Raw genomic sequence first — 23,068 nt, forward strand, 5'->3', positions numbered from 1 at the left:
AATTATTAAGGTTCTTCTTTTCTCTGTACTTGTGCTTACACATTTAGTACCTTTAGACACTCTTTTGTTGTTTGACAAAGATTTACCCGGGGGACTGAGAGTGTCCCTTACTCTCCCTCTCTCTCCTATTGTTGTAACTCAAACAGTTACACAGCAGAGTAGACCATTTGAGCTGTGAAAGGAAGAAGAATTGCGAGAAAATATCCCGGAAGGAATACGATAAAGAAGGCATCGATCTCCCAGATTTTCGACTATATATGAAATGCGTTACTTACCCGTAACTGCAGTTATCCATTATTGGTGTCTTTCATAGATTCACATGCCTGAATCATTCCCCGTCGTCGAGACGGGAGCCTCCGGTATATAAAAAAGTTATGTCCTATAGACATACATAGAGAAGAATAGGCCTAAGGATCCCACCTTAGTGGCCTATCCACGTCCTTTTGTAAAAAGGACCAAACTAGAGTAGGTCCAAGGGTCCCACCTTAGTGGCCTATCTATGTCCTTTTGTAAAAAGGACCAAAGTAAAGAAGCCAACCAATCAGCTACCACCTCCTTCTAGAACCTTCCTGTCAGGAGCCTAGGTCTCTCAGATTTTCGTACGCACCAAGCTAGGTAGGCGTAAACTTGTTAGAGAGATAGGTGAGTCCTTCCAGGGGAGGCGGGAGGGTGCATGTGAATCTATGAAAGACACCAATACTGGATAACTGCAGTTACAGGTAAGTAATGCATTTCTTATCCAGTATTTGGGTGTCTTTCATAGATTCACATGCCTGAATCAGAGTAGCAAGCAATATATTATGCACATTTTTGATGGAACATCATATATGAGTCTTTAGATAATACATATCACTCAACTGCAAACCACCAAAATGCATTGTCATGTAAATATTAGTAAAAAAATGTGCATACCAGTAAAGGATGGAGGGATGTCGGAAGGCTCACCTCACCTCACTGGAATACATGGTGAAGCACTGCTTGGCCCACTGCTGCATCCTTCATCAGCTCAGTATCCAGGCAGTAGTGCCTGGTGAAGGTATGCGGTGACCTCCAGGTCACCGCTCTGCAGATGTCCAATACCGGCACTCCAGCAAACAGTGCCGCAGACGTGGACATGGCTCTTGTCGAATGAGCTTTGAGTCCAAAGGTCGTCCGGCCTTGTCATGGCAAAAGGTGATCGCCGAGGAAATCCACCTTGAAATGCTTTGTTTTGACAGGGGCATGCCTTTCCGTGGTCTACTAAAGGCAACAAAGAGTTGAGATGATTTTCGGAAGTGTTTTGTCTTGTCAATGAGGAATTTAAGACATCTCTTCAGATCCAACGAATGTAGAGTTTTCTCAGCTACAGTGGTAGGATTTGGAAAGAATGACCTGAGGACCACTGGTCCGTTGAGGTGGAAGTCCGAAGGGACTTTCGGAATAAACCGAGGATTCGTTCGTAAGATCACTCTGTCCTTACTGAACTGAATGAAAGGATCTTGAATTGAGAGAGCCTGCAACTAGCTGACCCTTCTAGCAGAAGTCAAAACCAGGAGGAGGGCCGTTTTCCATGAGATAAATTTGATGTCTGCCCTATGGATGGGTTCAAAGGGGTGCTTGATTAATTGGTGAAGGACCACATTGAGGTGCCACGACGGAGGGATCAGCCTTGGTCGTGGGAAGGACCTGTAGAGACTGCTTTATAAGTCTGTTTGCCCACAGGGATGGACCCTTAGAAGTCCTGGTGAATCTTGAGATTGCCGCCAGATGCACTTTAATGGATGCGTGTGCAAGGCCCGATTGTGCCAGATGTAGTAAGTATGGTAGCAGCTGCTGTGGAGTGATGTGGAAAGGGTGCAGGCCTTCGGCCACACACCAAGAGCAAAACCGCTTCCATTTTAATGAGTAAGTTTTATTAGTGCTGTCCGCTCTAGCCTTTGCAAGGACGTCTCTGCACTCCTGCGGGATGTTTAGGTGGCTGAATTCCCGGTACTCAGGAGCCAAGCTGACAATTTTAGAGAGCTCAGATTCGGGTGATGTACCTGTCCTTGGGACATTGTGAGCAGAGCTGGATGTTGACGCAGGCGAATAGGTGGCTGGGCAGAGAGGCGGTGAAGGTCCGTGAACCAATGCTGCCTCGGCCAGAATGGAGCGATCAGAATCAGAGTGCATGGCTCCGACTTCATCTTCCTGAGAACCCTGGGTATCAGTGGAAATGGCGGAAAGGCGTACGCAAAGACGTTGCGCCATGCGATGGAAAATGCATTTCCGAGGGTTCCTGAGTGGTGATGCCTGCTTGCGAAGCTTGGGCATTTGGCGTTCTCCCTCGAGGCGAAGAGGTCTATTCGCGGAGTTCCCCATTCCGCGAAGATGTGTCCAGCACTTCCATGTCTAGTTCCCATTCGTGGGATGGAGATCCCTGTCTGCTCAGAGCGCTGCCAAGACGTTGTCCTTGCCCAGGACGTACTCTGCTTTCAGCGTTATCCCATGTTCCACAAGCCAGTTCCAGACCCTTTGAGATTTGCGAGATAGTGAAAGCGATCGCGTCCCCCCCTTCTTGTTCAGGTAGTGCATCGTCGTGGTGTTGTCTGTTCTGACGAGCACTGGGGAGTTTTGAATACGTGGCAGGAAGGCTTGAAGAGCTAGGAAGACCGCTGTTAACTCCAATAGGTTGATGTGGAGCTGGGTTTCCTGTTCTGTCCACTTGCCATTGATCTGGAGTTCTTGGAGGACCGCTCCCCAGCCTTCTAGGGATGTGTCCGTTGTTATCACATGTGGCTCTGCGGGAAGCAGGAACGGCAATCCCTGTGACAGGTGTTTGAGCGATCTCCACCACTGTAAGTGGTTGACCATGTTTCGAGTGACTCGTATGCGGTCCTCGAATGATCCTGTACTTTGTGTCCATTGGTTTGTCAACTCCTCGTGGAGTGGGCGCATCTTGAGGCGGCAGTGGGGTATGAGCATGATACATGAGGACATCATGCCGAGGAGGGACTTGAAGGTGCGGACCGGTAAAGTCTTCCCTGATGCCACTGACGTGGCCAGGGAGATGAGTTTGAATTTCCTTTCCTGAGAAGGGAAAGCCTTGACACGTTCCGTGTCTAGAGTCGCCCCAAGAAATGTAATGACCTTGTTGGGCTCCAGTGCAGACTTCTCGTGGTTGAGGGTCAAACCTAGATGTTGGAAAATACCCAGACAGGCGCTGGAGGATTTGGCTGCGCCGGTCGCAGATGGTGCCTTTACCAGCCAGTCGTCCAGGTATGGGAAGGCCTGGTGTCCTTGTTGACGAAGGAAGGCCGCCACAGGGGAGAGGCATTTGGTAAATATCCGTGGGGCAGATTTGAGGCCAAACGGGAGGACACAAAATTGGTAATGCTGCCCCGCTACAGCAAACCTGAGGTACTTCCTGTGCCCTTTGAGGATAGGAATATGGTAGTAAGCGTCCGACAGGTCTAAGGACGTCATATAGTCCCCTTCCTCCAATAGTCCCAGGATCTCCTGGAGTGTCACCATACGGAACGATTGTTTCCTTAGGAACACGTTGAGTGCCCTGAGGTCCAGGATTGGTCTCCACTTTTTCCCTTTCTTGTGGATCAGGAAGAAGTGGGAGTAAAAACCTTTTCCTTTGTGGGTTGGTGGAACTCTCTCTATCGCTCCCTTCTGCAGCATGGAAGAGATTTCCTGAAGAAGCAATCGTAGGTGCCTGTGGGACCGTTTGCGAGGTGGTGTTGTCGGGGGGGTCGTGACAAATTCCAGAGAATGTCCAAATTGAATTAGCTGGAGCACCCACCGATCTGTTGTTATCAATCTCCAATTGTCGAGGAAGTGTGTGAGTTTCCCTCCAATTTTGAAGAAGTTCGATGGTGGATGGACTGGCCATTGACACAAGTCATTGGCGGTTACCGGCAGGTTTTTTCTGGTTCTTCCCCCTGTAGTTAGACTTGCCGTAGGAAGTCTGACGCCCTTGCTGCTGTTGTCGCGGTTGGTATTGCGTTCTGTTCTGGTTGTATGAATAGGAGGACCTGTTCTGGTATGTGCCTCTATAAGAAGATTGTCCTCTATTTTTGTTTCCACTAAAGGACTGGTTCCGGAATTGCAGTGTTCCAAGGGCTTTGGCAGTGTCCGTGTCTTTTTTGATAGTATTTAAGGCCTCATCAATCTTTTCCCCAAAGAGATGCTGGCCGTCATAGGGCATATCAAGAATCTTCGTTTGCACCTCTTGGCGGAAAGAGGTGGCCTTGAGCCAGCCTTGTCTTCTGAGTACAGCAGCACCTGCCAGTTGCCTGAAACCGGTCATGGCGACATCCATTGCGCAGTCAATGAGCTCAGAGGCAGATGTCTGGCCTTCCAAGAGGAGCAATTGAGCTTCCTCCTTTACATCCTCTGGCAGGTTAGATAGGTATGGTGCAATATCTGCCCAAAGTTGCCGATTGTAGCGGCCCAGAAGTGCGATGTAATTTGCCACCTTTACTGTCATGGCCGACGTGGTGGAAAACGCTTGCCAATAGTATCCAGTTTTCTGCCTTCCTTGTCAGGTGGTTTTGACAGAGGCGATGCTGGGTTACGGGAATTTTTCTGTGCCGCCTGGGTTACCACAGAATCTGCCTTGGGGTGACATGTGAGGCATGCTGGGGCTGATGAAGTCGCCTTGTATTTCTTGTCGAGCCTGTACTACTACTACGTGGATTGAAGCTGGTGTTTGCATCAGTAATTTCCCTTGCTTCCATATAAAGTCAATGATGGGAATTGACTTGGTTGTCTTTTTAGCTGGTTCCTTGAAGTCGTACAGGAAGCACTCGGTTTCCTGAGACTCCATAGTCATGTGGAATCGTTTGGCTGCACGCTCTACAAGGTTATGGAATCCACCGATATCCGCGGGTGGTGATTCTGAGGACTGTGGTTCAGGGGAGGCCGGAGAAGGAGCGATATAGTCTTGATCTACGTCTGGGTCAGACTCGTCTCCACGGACCTCGCCCTCTTCCTGGTCTCCTTCTTCATCATCAGACGATTGAATTTCTTGCACTGGCTCTTGTTCCCCACTAAGCGCCAGTGGTGGCGGCTTGTGCCGGGTCAATGGAGTGGGTGCGTGTACAGATGTAGGTACAGGCGTATTGGGCTTTTCCGGAAACCGCTGTTTATAGTCCTGTATTAAAAATTGCAGGTCTGATACAATGGCCGTTGGTAGGCACACCATCGGTGTAACCTGTGTGCGGACTTGAGTGTGGACTGCATGTTCCATATGTTCCACTTCCTCCATTTCCTCATCAGTGCTTTGGCACTTGACCACAAGGTCTGATGGGCTTGTGGCTTGTGTGTACAACTCTTCCTCCGACTCCTCACCTTGAAGCAGGCAGGTTGGAGGCAGCTCTTGCACTCTACTAGGTGACGTCAGGTCTGGCGTAATTGGTTTCCTCGAGCTTTTAATGCTGATATGGGCTGTCTGTGGCGGCAAGGTATCCATGGCTTGAGATAGCAACACAGACTCTTTCCATTTCCCTGTTGATGTTGTCATATGCGGCGCCGATGACGACAATGCATTTCCAGGGGTCGTCGATGACTTCGTCGACGGCGTCTTCGTCGACATTACCTTCATCGACGGTAATTTCCCCGTCGTCGTTGGTGCCCCCGTCGACGGTGTCCCCGTCGATGGAATTCTCGTCGACGTGTCCTTCGTCGACAGGATGATCTCGTCGACGGCGCAATCGTCGACGACTTTGACTTCGTCATCGACGTCGACTTCGTCGTCGACGATAAGATCTTTGTCGTCGATGGTGTAAATGGAATGGTCGACGACACTGGCATACTCGCCGTCGATGAAGGCGTCGTCTTCGTCGTCGATGAGAAGGCCGATGATGTTGTCGTCGTCGACACTGTCGTCGTCGACGTTGAAGCAGTTTTTTGCGCTGAAGAGATAATCTACGCTGTCGTCGTCAAGGCCAGCGGTGGCTTCCTGGGGACAGGAAGATCCTTGTCAGACACTGAGGTTTTGCCCTCTGAGGACTTCTTGAGAGTCTTCTTAGGAGGGGTGTCTGAGGGGCTAGGGGAAGTAACCCTTGGCCTCTTCAAGGAAAATTGTGAAGTACCAGAGAACTCTCACCGTCTTCTGACACCAGGTCGACTGTCCACTTCTTCAGCCTGTCCAGCCAGAGCAGCAGGCTTCATTCTTTGTCTTTAAGGGTCTTATTAGAGAAGGTCCTACATATTTTACAGTCCTTGGGTAGATGGTGAGGGTAGAGGCAATATAAGCAGGTTTCATGCTTGTCCTCTACATGGAGCCTTTTCTTTCCACACGAGGAACAGGCTCTGAAGAGACCCTTTTTCTGGGCATCAGCCATAATGTACTAAGCTTTGCAAATTCGTTTTTTGAAGAAAAGAAGAAAATCCTGAGGAGAACTCAGGTCGAGACTCTGTAGCACAACGTGCGGTAGAAAATCTGGGAGACCTAGGCTCCTGACAGGAAGGTTCTAGAAGGAGGTGGTAGCTGATTGGTTGGCTTCTTTACTTTGGTCCTTTTTACAAAAAGACATAGATAGGCCACTAAGGTGGGACCCTTGGGCCTACTCTAGTTTGGTCCTTTTTACAAAAGGACGTGGATAGGCCACTAAGGTGGGATCCTTAGGCCTATTCTTCTCTATGTATGTCTATAGGACATTACTTTTTTATATACCGGAAGCTCCTGTCTCGACGACGGGGAATGATTCAGGCATGTGAATCTATGAAAGACACCCAAATACTGGATAACGGGTTTTTCAGTTTACATTTTTTTACATTTCTTTTGTCAGACAAAATTGGGGAAGGGAACACAAAGTTATCGGAGGCCCTACTATATGAGGTGGGAACAGGTTGGCAGGGCTTTATGTTTCAATTTGGCCACCAGACCTTTAAAAAAAATCAGACTGAAGATTTTGTGATCCACGATACAACTAGGGGCACAGATCAGACAACCAACAAAGCTCCCCTATTAAAGCAAATATGCCCCACTGTGGGACTCCCCAAGTAACCAGAGTTCCTTACGATTAGCCTGTCATCAAATCTTAGAGATGTTGGAATTATGGAATGGTGTTACATTTCCAAGAAGGACAACTGTGTTCGTGGTCTAAATTCCAACAGTTGACAGAATTCTCAGTGTCCAGGTTTAACTACATGCAAATACAGAGTTGGGCCCAATCTTCGAAGGAAGCTCAAGAAGGATCAAATGAACTGGAAGAACATCTAACCACGAGCCTCCAACAGAAGAGGGTGATTGCCACTTGGTTTAAAATTACCATGGACACCCAAGATGAAGGTGACAACGTTCCAACAAATAACGGGGGTAAAGTAACTGAGCTGGCGAATGCAGCAAATATGGCATACTTATGGCAAGTATCCTTTCAAACAATACATAAGGTGATCAAACCAACTTATCTTAGAATAAATCACTTGTTCTGTCTTTATAGAGCCCACTGGATCCCAAAGAAACTATTAAAACTGAAGGGGTCGATGGGAGCCAGCAGCAAGAACTGTGGGCTCAGAGATGCTGACGACATGCACATGTTTCTCAGCTGCCCATCCATTCTCCGCTTCTTAACAGACGTCTGTAAGTGTGTATCAGACCTCTAGCACATGCCACTGGAGGTAAGCTCTGAGCTTATTATTTTTGGACTGGTGTCTGAGAAGGGAGCTAACTCGAACCTGGACAATAATGTACTGTTTTTTCTAATATTGCTGGGCAGGAGGCTGATTTGTAAATATAGGGTTCCCTCTGACCAGCCTATCCAAAGCAGAATGGCTTGAATCAGTTTTATATTTCTATGAACTAGAGAAGAGCCTGAAGGCAGCAAGTAAGATGCACAAGCTACGGTCTCCTTTGAAGAAGTGGCTGAGAGTTAATACAGAACCAGTATAGGTTAACATCACCAATACTATTCTCAGATGATTGAAGCCTGAGGGTAACTGATGAGGCAGTCATTTTTTTCTCCTCTCTCAGCTTTGTCCAGACACTGTTTCTTCTGTGTTCTCTGTCCAGGGTTGGCTCCTTACTCACACAAACGAGAACAAAGTTTAGAGGCTTCAGTAGGATTCAAAGCATACGAGGACAATAAAAAAAAGAAAACCATTACATTATGAGCAATGAGCAAGCTCAAACTTCATCCAAAGAATAGGTTTAAGCATTGGCAACAACAGGCGTAACGAAAAGCCGTTAAAGACCTTGCGAGACCTACAAATAATGGCATATTAGCGAGCAGAAATGGCTGCACTCCATAGCTAATACCACACACAGGGTCTTGAAAGGAGCATCTACCCTACCAACAACAAAATGCTCTCAACTTATCACTCACACACTGTTGTACATTTAGTAATATAAGAAAGGAGCTCTTTGCTGTTAGGACGAGAACCCTCACTCACCCAAAGGTGACATGCTTAACCATTGGGTTCACTCCTCACACAAGGAAGCAATGTACCTTGTGTGGACTATAACTCCAGAGCAACAGAACAGGAGGAGCAGAGGTTTTGTGATGAGCGAAATAATGATGTTGATGAGTTGGGGCAGAGTGCAAAGGAACTTACAGCATCAATAAAACTATCTCCTGGTGGGCGAAAAAACTTTTATTCTGGTGCCCCCATTGGATAGGGTTAAAAGGGTGCAAGGACAGTGGGTAAAAACTGCCCTATCTCAGTGGGCAAACATGTTTCCGCCCTTCAATGACTTCCTTCAAGTACGCAGACCTTCATCAGGACCAGAGAAACCGGTTACTCTGCTTTTAGAAATTAAAAACAAATACCAGCCATATATTCGTCCTAACAGGTAAGTGTTCCTTTCTTGTAATTACCAAACATACAATAGTGAGTGAGACTAATAAGTTGGGATCGCTTACGTTGTTAGAAGGGTAGCTGGTCCTTTCAAGACCTTGTGTGTGGTATTGAGTACAGCCAACATGGCTGAGGGTCTTTCGCCTTCCCTGATCAAGACCCTTCTTTGTATTGTAGCTTTTTGGTCTCTGTTTTTATCAAAGTTTTTGGCAATGGCTGATTATGTAGGCCTGGGTTTCGATTATGCCATGGTGCAATCTATTCTTCAAACACCAAGGATCTTAGTCACACAAATCACACAGACACTCTCACAAACTGAAGAATGAACCAAACTTTCTAACATGATAAAAACAAACCATCTGTACAGCATCAAATGCAGCTATATTAACTGAATATTTAAAAGGCAAAATAGCACCACAAGGGCCGATCGTATCTAATGCCCTAAAACATTTCCTAGACAACAAATCTTTTAAAAAAGATTGATCCCTAATATTTTGGAGGTGCACCTGAGATTGGATGATCTTTCTGATCAACACAGCAAACAAATCAGCGAATCTCCTAATAATAGAGATCCAAAACTGGAAAACCAATTGAATTGTTGTAATATAATGTGAACAAGTTAAAAAAAGATTTTGAGAGATTCTCCCATGAAAAAGTTTACCTCTATGTTGCAGATGACTATCAGACCCAGGCACCCATAAAGAATAGCAGGATAGAGGCTAGGGGATGGAGCCACAATACGGATGAATGGATATAAAACTCAGAAGAATGGAGCAACACTGATGACTCAAACTCAAGTGACTCAGACAGTTCTTTCAAAAACAGGATGAAACTAGGTTGAGGAGGATTTCCATCCCAACGGACCAAGTCTCCTTGGTGGCCACAACAACCCTCGAGTTTTCCTGTGTATCCGTTCCAACATGGGCCATTTGCCGGCCCAGGATAACAACCTTTTTTTGGACAGGCCCGTGGCAGGAGAGGCCTGAGAAAACTGAGGCCAACAAGCAAACCAAACAGGTCAAAGGAGGCTGAGTATACAAAAACATTGCAAACCACCTTTCACTAACCTCTCAAAGGAAGGGATGAGTTGCCTTCAGAAACTAGAAATTGTCATTAAGCCTGCAGACAAAAGCGGGGCCACCCTAACCCTTGATACCCAGACCTATCAAGAGGAGTGCTTATGACAACTGAGCAACACCAAGTATTACAAACCTATAAAAAAAGATTCAACACCTAGATAGTAAAAAAGAATCATAGCCCTAGCAGATAGAGGAAAAGAATCAGGTTGGATTGTGAAAAGCGAAGCTGAATTCCTTGTTAACACCCATTAAAATATTCCAGGTTTTTATGTTTTACCGAAGATCCACACACAACAAACACCTACACCGGGTAGACTCATTGTCTCTGGCATTGGGTCTCTTTTAGAACCTCTATCACAATTTGTAGATTGGTTTTTGAGACCATTAGTAACTGAGATGCAATCATACTTACAGGATACAAAACACATCTTATCCTTTCTCTCAACAGTTCAATTTGATCCAGAGTTACATTTTTAAGTGTCATATGATGTTGAAGCATTATACGCGAATATACGGCAGGATGACACTTTACACACAGTTAAACTTGGAATAACGAACTAGAGAGGATCTGACTCGACTTAATTTGTAATGGAATGTACCTCGATCGACCTGAAAGAGAATTTTTTCTTCATCCAAAACCAACTATACTGGCAAGTAACAGGGCCATCCATGGGCAGTAACTGTGCCCCAAGCATGGCAAATCTGTACATGCATTAATTTGAAAACACATACATCTCTTCAACAGATAATCCCTATCAGATGCACCTCAAAATGTGGAAAAGATACATCACGGCCATCTTGGTTATTTGAGAGGTGACCGTTTGTCATTGGACACTTCTTCCGACTGGCTCAACAATCTAAATAAAAATCTGAGATTCACTTGTGAATTCAGTAAAACCAAACTTCCATTCTTGGATTTACTTCTGTATCCCAAAGAGGGTAGTATCTACTCAGAACTCTACCGGAAATCTATGGCTTGCAACTCGTTACTCTGTTACAAGGGTTTCCATCCAAGAGACCTACGAGCCGATCTCCCTATAGGATAGTGTCTCAGACTCAAAAGAAACTGCACTGAGGTGGAAAAATACAAACAGTATGCTGAAAATTTGAGCAGAAATCATACGGTGAAACAATACCCCAGAAACCTGATTTCCAAAGCAGCTAAACAGGCCCGTAAAAACAACAGGGAAGACCTCTTAGAAACTTACCCACAAACCAAGACAGGGAGACTGGTATGTGTCAACACATGCAGTCATCTTACAGGTACAGTCAAAAAAATCAGTCAACAAGAACTGCCATATCCTCAATATAGGTGATAAATCTAGGGAGAGACCTATTTTACCTTTAAACGCAGTAGCAACATCGGAGACATGTTGGTCCACACAAGACCACATATTAGTAAGCAGTATGAACCTCAACAAGGACTATAGACAGGTACTCATATAGAAGAACACTTTCTGTGTGGAATGTGTTCCGTCTATGTTTTAACTCAATCCACAACACAGACTGATATAGGACTTAAGACACCATGGGTGATACACAAACATACAAACTGTAACTTATGTGGTGTCATCTACCTTATTATAGCTCCGTGTGGACTATTATATATAGGGATGACTACCCAGAAAGTGAGAAACAGAAGAGTGGAACACAAGAGCACTATTCAGTGCAAAAAAACACAGAGTTGGCCTGTCACTTTGTTAAAAACTTGGCCATAAGGAGAATGTTATCAAGTAGATGGTGCTAGATAAACCCAACTACAACATTCAAATGGGCCAGCTAGACACATTGCTTTTTCACAGAGAACAAAGTTGAATTTTTATACTTAGGAGTCATCTAAGAGGCTTAAACTATCACATACCTTGGTCTTCCCTCTAATGAATATTTGGCAATTGTGTGCACAGTGACATACCTTTGTCATCTCTATGATGGATATATTGTAATGACTTGCAACCCCTTCTCTTTGAACGGTCAGAAAACTAAGATCTTGTGCCTAAATAGATGATCAATATGCTGTTTTACACAATAAGAACACCTGTAATTGATGACAACGAGAGAAATTTGACAACAGAGAACTAACACAAGATAACACATAGTTACCACAAATATTCAGCACCTCACAAGTGGACTATTAACAGCTTTGATAATACAGGAAGTCCATGATTGATAAATATACACAAAATTGACTATGAGGAGGAGAGAAGAACTATTGATGTTGAACATATTAAATCTGCCCTCTCCTCTATACTCAATATCGTCCAAAACAATGAAAATATTACGGCTAGGAGTCTCATAGCCTTGCTCTATTTTTCACTCTTTTATACTGAGGACCATCCAACTCAATGAAAATATAATAAATAATTCGGAAGGATGATGACTGCATTGCTTTACAGACTCAATGCACAGTAAATTGAGACATAGTGGGCTATGCATTGGATACACTTTTTGTATTTATCTTTTCAATTTAATATCAGCCGACCCAATGAAAACATAATTTGGAAGAATGATGATTATAAACCCCATTGCTCTACAGGCTCAAAACAAAGTGAGCTATGCATTGAATGTGTCTTTTTTCCTCTCAGTTTTTCGGTTCCATGTTTAAATATCAATTACGAAAATATATATGAAACAAAATATTGATGCAAAAATATCAATTACATAAATATGAATCCCTATACCTAAACAGGTAAGTACAGTAATAGCGACTCAAAAATATAGATGTAAAAAATATAGATGTAAAAAATATCGACTTTAAAAAAAACATAACTTAAAATACATTGATTAAATAATTTTAATATTATTAACAAAATTAAATTTAATATATATTTTACCTAATAATAACAAATTAACCTAATTTAATAAATATACACACAAAACAATATTTACCTATACATATATTCACTTAAATACATTTAATAAACTATTATCTTTATTTAATTTATAAACTTTTTAAATGATATAAAAATGAAATACACCCATAAATAATTTAAAATAAAATATTCAATATTGAATTAACACATTAAACTATTTAAAAAAAACATTACATACATTTAATAACAAAATAAAAACATTAGTAGTTAAAACGTTGGATAGCGAAGGGGTAAAAATTACTATTCCCACTCCAGTGAGTGCAACAGTAGGGAAAGCGCTGGATAGCGTAGGGGTAAAAATTACAATTCCCACTCCAATGAGTGCAACAGTAGGGAAAGCGCTGGATAGCGAAGGGGTAAAATGTACTATTCCCACTCCAGTGAGTGCAACAGTAGGGAAAGCGCTGGATAGCGGAGGGGTACAAATTACTATTCCCACTCCAATGAGTGCAACAGTACGGAAAGCACTGGATAGCGTAGGGATAAAAATTACTATTCCCGCTCTAATGAGTGCACCAGTAGGAAAAACGCTGGATAGCACAGGGGTAAATATTACTACTCCGACTCAAGTGAGTGCAACAGTAGGGAAAGCGTTGGCTAGCGTAGGGGTAAATATTACTATTCCCACTCCAGTGAGTGTAACAGTAGGGAAAGCGTTGGATAGCGTAGGGGTACAAATTACTATTCCCAATCCAGTGAGTGCAATAGCAGGGAAAGAGCTGGATAACGGAGAGGTAAAATTTACTATTCCCACTCCAGTCAGTGCAACAGTAGGGTAAAGGCTGGATAGCGCAGGGGTAAATATTACTATTCCGACTCTAGTGAGTGCAACAGTAGGGAAAACGTTGGATAGCGGAGGGGTGAAAATTACTATTCCCACTCCAGTGAGTGCAACAGTAGGGAAAACGCTGGATAGCGCAATGGGTAAATATTACTTTTCCGACTCCAGTGAGTGAAACAGTAGGGAAAGAGTTGGATAGCGGAGGGGTAAAAATTACTATTCCCACTCCAGTGAGTGCAACAGTAGGGAAAGCGTTGGATAGCATAGGGGTAAAAAATACTATTCCCACTCAAGTGAGTGCAACAGAAGGGAAAGCACTGGATCCCAAAACAATAAAAAACAAAAACATCAAAATGTTAATTAAATTTAATTTCCAATATTAACATAATTAATATATCAATTATATATATTATTATTAACAAAGATAATAAAAAAAATACTACATTATTTAACACTATAAAATCCACAACACACACCTACAATTAATTACACAATTAAATTAAATAATTACTGATTAATTAATGAAAATTAATTAAAAAATGAATATAAATTACACAATTAAATATAATAATTACTAATTAATTAATTGAAATAATAAAAAATTGAATACAAAATTACTTACCACTTTAACACCATTTACACATATAAACACCAAAACACACACCTGAAATTAATTACCCAATTACAGTTAATAATTACTAATTAATTAATGGTAATCAATTTAAAAGTATTTAGTAATCAATCAATAAAAAAAATTATTACTTACCACCCTTCACACAATTTACACACAGAAACCCTACACCTAAAAGTAATAACACAATTAAATTAAATAATTACTAATGAATTAATGAAAATTAATCAAAAAATTAATAAAAAATACGCAATTAATTTTAATAATTACTAATTAATTAATTAAAACTAATTAAAAATTAAATAAAAAAATTACTACTTACCACCTTTCACACCATTTACACATATAAACACATATAAACACCAACACACAAACCTAAAAGTAATGACACAATTACAAATAATAATTACTAACTAATTAATGGTAATTATTTTAAAAGTATTTAATAATTTATCAATAAAACATTTTTATTACTTACCACCTTTCATACAATTTACACATATAAATACCACAACACACACCTAAAATTAATTAAACAATTAACCTAGTTATTTATTAATTGACTAATTGAAACTAATTACCAACTAATTATTAAACTATTAATAATCAATTAACACATTAATTATTCAATACATTTTATAAAATTAAATTACTTCCCACCCTATTCCCCTATAAACCCACAACCCACTACGGAACTAAAAACGCAGAATTAAAGTTAAAATAAATTAATAACTAGTAAAACTCTTAAACATATATTAAAATGACAAACAATTCACCTTAAAAACACTAAAATACATACAATTATTAATAAATCGATATTTTTGTAAACTATATTTTTGTAAACAATATTTATTACAAAGATATTTATGTAATCGATATTACTTACCTGCCAGTCGATATTCTTGTCACCTATATTTTTGTTGGCGATATTTCTGTCCCACGATATTTTTGAGGCGATATTTCTGTCCCATAATAATTTTGCAGCGATATTTCTACTCTGCACCCAATTTTTCCATATGGAGACTATACAGAATATAGACCAACTCTTTGGAAACTAGAAAGAGAGTCAAACATCTAACATAGATTTCTAACTTTGACGGGGACTACAATTCCTATGAACCATAGCACTTCCAGGTCAAAATGAGTAGCCCCATACAAGTTACCTCACATACCACTTTCTAGTTAATACGAGCAGGCCCCATTCAAATCAACGCCCGTAATGGCACTTCAGCCTCTCGCCAGCCCCATTCCCTACTCGCCTTGGAAGAGCACAGCAGGTAGGTGCTATGTGCTTTACTAACAGGGGGAGAATTCTCACCACATACGGCACAATACAAAGCTGGCTGAGCGCTGCAATGTCTCTTTGATTAAAACACTATGGGGCCTATTAGGATGACGGGCAGACTTTGTCTGCCCGTCATCCTAGCGGGGATTGGGACCGCCCGCCATAAGGGCGGGGGTCCCGCGGGCACATCCTGCATTTCTAGCATTGTGGCGGGCAGTGCTCTCAGCACCGCTCGCCACAATGCTAAAAATGCATTTCAGCATTTGCATAAACAAAACGGCAGGCACCACGCGGTGCCTGCGGCTTTGTTTATTCAAATGAAGGGGGGTACCACATGTACCCCCCCGTGTGCAACCCCCACCCCTCCTTCACTCTGGGGACCTGCAGGGGGCCCCCAGAGTGAAGACAGCATGCCTTTCCGTGGCGGCATCGCCGCCACGGAAAGGCATCCACAGCGGCTCATCATTATATGGCTGGCGGTGTCTATTATACACCGCCACCATATTATTCCTTTTCCGCACCGGCCGCAAGGCGACCGGAGGGAAAAGCGGCGGACGGTCTTTCCGTCCGCCGCGGTCCCCCCGCCATTCTAATATGGCGGGGGAGAATTCAGGAGAGGATGTCAGGTGCATTGCCCTCACCAGGCCGGCGGTGGCTACCGCCAGCCTGGCGGGGGCAATCCGCCCGACATCCTAATGGGCCCCTATGTACTGCACTGGCTCCCGGTGGGTAAAAGGATCCAGTTTAAGGCACTGTGTTTAGCCTTTAAAATCCTTAAAACCGCCTCTCCCCCTATGCTGTGCCCCCTCCTGTCGGAGTACACTCCTAGGAGGTCGCTTCGCTCAGAGGGACAACACCTCGCGATCGTCCCTCGCACCAGACTGGCCAGAGTAGGCGGCCGATCCTTTAGCTTCCTAGCTGCCAAGCTATGGAACAGTCTTCCGGAATCTATCCGTGGCATGCAGGACCTTTTGGCCTTCAGAAAGGCCATCAAAACTCATCTCTTTCAATAACTGCCTCCATACCTCTGCGCCTCTAACTCTCTGCAATTAGTCTTCTCGCAGCGCCGGGACGCCCCTTGGCTGGGGCAGCCGCGCGCTATACAAATCATTATAACATTAACATTAACATTAACATGTGCCATAGTCATGAACACATTTTCCCATAGACAAAGAATGGGCAAAACCCTTTGATGCATCTGGCCCATAGTAAGTAATAGCCTGCAATGAGAACGTCAAGAGGCCCCGCACTTGTTGAAAAAATTATGTTTGGATGTGATATTCCAGTGTGTGTTTTTAGATACGTTATTCAGCGTGTGTTGAAGTTCCTCTCGTGTGGTCTCTGCGGTTCCCTTATGAAATATCAGAAACTCATTAGACAGACTCTAATTATTGGAAACTAGATCAGATCATTGAGATTTATGAAATTGACTGTTGTAGATAGATCTATATACTATAGAGTACATGAGAAATATACACGATCATGAAATTTGGATATATTGTGCTTTCAGCACAGATGGTTTGTCGACTGCAAAAATGATGGTTAACAATCGAATACCATGTTTCTGTGTCTAAACAAACTTAGCTCTGTTGCATTCAAGGGGACTGATGCTTGAGAGTGGGATATATATATATATATATATATATATATATATATATATATATATATATATATATATATATATATATATATATATATATATATACACAAACTCTGGGTAAGATTACCCGCATGTTTTTTTTTTAACTCTATCCTGACACGAGTGTGGTTGATGATGCTGAATCATTTTTTAGCACCTGTTCACCCATTCATTTGCCTAACTTAGAACACAACATGTTTGAAGGGGTGTTTTGTTTAATCAAACTGTGAGTAATTGCTGTCTGTTTAGTTATCTTTTAGCATCATAGGTGGACACTGAGGATAGTGGATGCCCACCCAGTAATCTACCAAGTCGAATGTATCGCTGGCATTTATTTTTAATTTCTAGAAGCAGAGTGACAGTGTTCTCTGGTCCTGATGAATGCCCGCAAACTTGAGAAAGTAATTGAAGGGCAGAAACTTGTTGAACCACTAAGAGAGGGCAGTTATTAACCTCCTGTCCTCGCACCCTTTTAACCCTATCCAATGGAGGCACCAGAATAAAAGCTTTTTCGCCCACCAGGAGATCGTTTTATTAACCCCTTAAGTGCTGCCTCGGTGCATTGGCCGACGGCAGCACTACCTCCCCAGTGCTGTGCACGACCATTGAACCTCCATTCAGCACTAGTTCTAATGGACAGCGCAGCACTGGGGAGGAATGTGTAATAGCAGCTATGAGGTTAACACTGTAGGTTCCTTTGCACTCTGCCCCTGACTCATCAACATCATCATTTTGCTCATCAAAACATATCTGCTCCTCCCGTTCTGAAGCTTGGGAGTTGTAGCCCACACAAGGTGCCATGCGGTCCTTATGTGAGGAGGGAACCCAATTATGAGCATGTCACCTTCGGGTGAGTGAGAGTTCTCGTCCTAAAAGCAAAGTGCTACTTTCTCATATTACCAAATGTGCAATAGTGTGTGAGACTGCACTTCTCTATCTCTCAGATAAATACATTGAAGGCTAGACAGACAAAGCAACTTGCAATGATTGAGAGGAATGAAATATACAAACCTGCAGATTACTCCTATTAGAAAGATAATACTGCATAAAATATCCACCTTGTTTTGCAAATCATGGATGTACAATTTTACTTTCTTTTTTAAACCCACGCCTTCTACATCATAGAAGCACTGTGGAAAATAAAATGAAACCACATTTATTATTGCAAAACACAAGTAGTGGCAGGTTTTATACATTTATTTGTGCACAGAAAACAGGTTTGAAACGCAGCACCTAAAAAAGTAAACTATACGAATAACTTAAAATATGCAGATGGTAGGAGAACACAGATTTGGAAATAAGCATCTGGAACACTTTCAATGAGCAACCTTTCGCTGGCACACAATTCTTCCTTCAAAAGTAAAACCCAACAGGGCTCTCAAGTAAAAAAGTTTAAAATACTTCCCTGTTTGTTTTAGCAGAAACACATGATGAAGTAATGCGCACAACACAACACATGAACAATGGCTTTGCTTAAGCATTTTCCGGTTGCATTTTAGGTAGTGCTTCCTGCTTCATGAAAAACAAGCACTGGCAAATCTTATAAGTCTGGCATTGGCCGGCAGTCTTTTGGCTTGGGTAGTTCTTGTTTTGGGGAAGATGCCAGAGCCTCATCATTTAAAAGGAAAAAAAATCTCTAAAGTCAAAAATATTTTTTGCCAAAAAAAAGTACACATTAACATAATAGTCCCTAGCACTGAAGGGAATTATTTTGTCTGTGGATGTGCTTCTAGTGAAAGGACCACCTGCTGCCAATTACTGTGAAGTCAGCCAATGGCTTAAGTGTGTTATTCCATATTGCATGCTGGAGTGGTTGGAAATAAAATATGAATGACACAACAACAGAATAATGGATGCTGTCTGGCTGAAAATCCTTATAACTTCCATGAAATACACATACTTTTAGCAAAATGAAATGGTCTTAGCTAACAATAGACATAAAAAAGCAAATTGCTAATTATTTTTTGTACGTTTTTCGCATACCTTTATTATGCACAGAGCAGGTTGTGCAGACTGATAAATAGAAAGCCTGACAATGACAGATATGTAGAGTGGGTTGTGCAGATAGATTGATAGTATGGCATAGCTAGATAGATGCACAATTAAAGATGGCAGCATAGATAGATGCTAGAGAGGGATGCATACATAGAGAACCTTGCATAGATAGAGGGAATGCTTAGATCAGGGGTCTTCAACCTTTTCTGTAATGAGAGCTACTTCTGATCAGTGAAAACTGCTGTGAGCTATTGAAGGCCAATTAACATGCACATTGTTACGAGACACCCCCTTGCACAGCTTTATTGACTTTAAACCCATGGATCCTGATACTATGGTTTTAACAAAATACTTTGACTAGGGGTATTATGATAGGGATGCCATGTGTGTCGTGATTGCATAGTTTGTGGGGATGTATGAACATTTGTGTGAATGTATTGGATTTACTTCTATGGACGACTGAGAGCACATGTGGCATGTACTGTTCACAGGACACACCTTTTACCATATGTGGCACTGTTACATGTACAACAGAAACACACAACCATTTTATTTAAATTAGAGAAGTTTAAAATGTAGAAAACTATTCTTTAAAAATGTTCATAGTAAGGAACACATTTCTGCACTTGATTGAACATTTTTCTGCACTTTAAATTTCTCCCAATTAAAAATATGGCTTTATATTTCAGTTATAAATATGGCAGCGTGTTTACCTGCTAGTGTTATTCCATATTGCATGCTGGAGTGGTTGGAAATAAAATATGAATGACACAACAACAGAATAATGGATGCTGTCTGGCTGAAAATCCTTATAACTTCCATGAAATACACATACTTTTAGCAAAATGAAATGGTCTTAGCTAACAATAGACATAAAAAAGCAAATTGCCTGCTGTTTTTAAATGTGACTCTTTGAAAAGTTAGAAAATTAAAATGAAGAGTTTACTTAATCATTAAGTCAGCTCTTCATTTTTATTTTATTTTATTTAAAAGCATTCAGAAATATCATTTTGTGCTCATGCTCCAATATTGAGTTGAGAACGCCTTTTATTTAGGAGTTAAATTCTTCACTGCTTCAGCTCTGAACTTCTGTGACCCACATGGGTCATACATCTGAGTGGAGCACTGCTCATTACCAGGCTCTGCTATCTGCAAGCTGATAATAATGTAAAATAAACATAGCCTTTCCTTAACTTAAAAATAAAAACGCAAACGTTATTTATTGTAGTTCTTAATAAAAAATGAACTCAAGGCTGGAAGCTACTCTGAAGGTTTCTATGAGCTACTGGTTCTATGATAATATTTTTCTTGGAAATAAAGTACTTTTGACTTTTACTGGTAGCTGGTGTGATCGACTGGTTGGAGACACCTGGGATAGATAGATAGATAGATAGATCGTTAGATAGATAGATAGATAGATGGATGGATAGATAGATGGATAGATAGATAGCTGTGGAGGCAGGTAGACAGATTTGCAAAGATAGACCAATAGATACATATCGCAATAGACAGGGTTGCAAGGGTATATGTATATAGAAAGATAGGTATATAGATATAGACAGATCGACAGACAGACAGACAGACAGACAGATAGATAGATAGATAGATAGATAGATAGATAGATAGATAGACAAATTGATTGACAGACAGATGAGAGATGGACTGTTAGAACTGGGGGTCTCTAGTTCGCAATGGTTTGCACCTTTGTCCAAATTGGGACCTTGCTTCTAGTCAGGGTAAGGGGGCTACACTCCTAAAATAACCCCTGCTCAACCCTGTGGTAGCTTGGCACGAGCAGGAAGGCTTATCTCAGAGGCAGTGTGTAAAGTATTTGTGAACACATACAGTAATACAGTGAAAACACTACAGATGGACAACAAACGTTTTATAAAAATAAGTAATTTTTTTTTTTGTAAAATTTTTATTTTGCAATTAACAAGAAGGAAAAAAAAAACACCAATAAGCCGCACCGGGGCGCCACACATGTTCCCACACAGTGGGAAAAGAAGCAATTTAAGACGGTGGTAATGCTATAACGCAAAGAGAGAGAGCAGTCAATTAGTCCAAGCACCTGTAGAGAAAAAAAAAAGCCATAAGAAAAAGCCACATAGGAGCTGAGTCTTGCGAAGTCAAATTGTCCCTTCGAGCAGTTCTTCGCGCTACACAAAAATCACAAAAATGCACCATCTGATGAAAATAGGCACTTCGGCTGCAACATTGGAAAGAAAAGAAAGTACAACTCCCCAGGCCCCCCCCCCCCCCACCCCCCCTCCCATGACGGCGACACAGTCATACCACATTCACTCAGCAGGCATACTAAATTTGGAAGAGGTGTAAGGATCTCAATGATGCTGGGCAAACCGCTGAAGGTAGGCCAGTAGATAGGAAGGTTACCAAGGGGCCCCCCACGTGCTTAAAGTTCTTGTAGTTACCGAGGAAGATGTCCGCCATTCTTTCCAGGCTCAGAAGCCTCCAGAGCCTCGCGTGCCAAAGGGAAATCGCCGGTGCCTCCTTCCGTTTCCACGCCGCCGCCAGCGTGAGCTTGGCTGCTCCCAAGCACAGCCATAGAATCTTTTTATCCGCGCGCGTCTGGTGCTCAAGACCGGGGTCCCGCAGGCCCAGGAGCACAAAGGCCAAAGAGTCCTCAATTGGGTATCGCAGGATATCCTTGATATGGGAAAGAATTTCATCCCAGTATGGCCTGATTACTGGGCAATCCCACCAAATGTGGCGGAAGTCCCCCAGAAGGCCACACCCCCTCCAGCACTTATCCGAGGCAGCCGGGTAGAGACGATGGAGCCGAGTCGGCACCATATACCACTGCGTGAGAGTCTTTAAATGAGCCTCCCGTAAGTGGATCGAGTGATTGAATTGGTTCGTATCCCTCCACAGCGCTGACCATTCGGCGTCGGCGACATCCCTTCCCACCATCTCCTCCCACTGCTCCATATAACGTGGCCTAGGTGACAATTCAGATTGAAGCAGCAGCTGATATAGGAAGGAGATGGCTCCCTTCATGGTGGATGTCCTCAGCAGAAAAGCCTCAAATTTCGATAGAGGCCTCGTGGCTGCCTCCAGCACTCCTGGCGACGTGGCCCAATGTAGCAATTGGACATGCCGATATCTATCAGTTTGCGGAACCTGGTAGTCCCGCATGCAGTTAGCAAAGGTCAAAGGATCAGAGCCATGAAACAAGTGAAGCAGCGCCCTGCACCCACCCTCCCTCCATGCGTCAAAGGGTCCCTCGGCAAGCGCCGGTGGGAAGGCCGGGTTGAAATGCAATGGTGTGAACGGAGATGGGAAGGTTGTCCATCGCTCATCGCCAGCCAAGGTGTGCCATACCTTCAGCGTAGTGCCCGTGGGGGTACTGATGTAAGCATTCAAGGGGCGGTCTTTCTTCGGCTTCCAGGCCAAATCCCAGATGGACCGACCCGCCACGCTCCGGTCCATGTGCAGCCAGTGTTTTTCTGAGAGCTGCTGCGACCATTCCACCATGACCCTCAGTTGGGCAGCCTTATAATAGAGGCGCAGGTCCGGGAGACCAACCCCACCCTCCGATCGAGGTCGGCGCATAACCGCGAAGGACAGACGAGCTCGGCCCCCTTGCCAGACAAATTTCAATACCAGCGTGTGGGCTTTCGGTTGGGCTGTCAAATAAATTCACTGACAAGGGGATGCTAGGCAATGAGGGTTTTATTGTTTTATATTGCCTCCTCTTTTGTACGGGTACTCGGTAGAAAGGTAAGGGGTTGTCAACGTCCTCCTTTGTTTGTTTAGCTGTTCCCAATCTCCAACTCTCCCGGTGCCTTCTGGGCGTTGTAGGTCTTGCCTCCGCCGTTTTGTCTCTCATTTGAGATGTCACCCAAAATAGAAAGAAACCACTATTAGATCTAGGATTCGGATATTTTATTGGGGTAGGGAAGTGAGGGACCACACGTGCTCGTTGCTCTCAAGGTGCCGGTGAAGTGAAGGAAAGGTACTGGTGCAGAGAGGGTCGGTTGCTCGTGTTACGGTGGTTT

General features: G+C 42.9%; 1 protein-coding gene across 1 annotated transcript in view; it reads right to left on the reverse strand.

Annotated features, from left to right (window-relative positions):
- Positions 1-23,068, reverse strand: part of LOC147693361 (transient receptor potential cation channel subfamily M member 2-like) — a 1,943,547-nt gene that overhangs the window by 793,908 nt on the left and 1,126,571 nt on the right. Inside the window, exon 17 of the mRNA XM_086933684.1 lies at positions 18,066-18,184. Within this exon, the coding sequence (XP_086789810.1) occupies positions 18,066-18,184 (119 nt within the window). The remainder of the gene's footprint in view (positions 1-18,065; positions 18,185-23,068) is intronic.

Source organism: Lissotriton vulgaris, chromosome 8, assembly GCF_964263255.1.
Source record: "Lissotriton vulgaris chromosome 8, aLisVul1.2, whole genome shotgun sequence".
Classification (NCBI taxonomy): Eukaryota; Metazoa; Chordata; class Amphibia; order Caudata; family Salamandridae; genus Lissotriton; species Lissotriton vulgaris.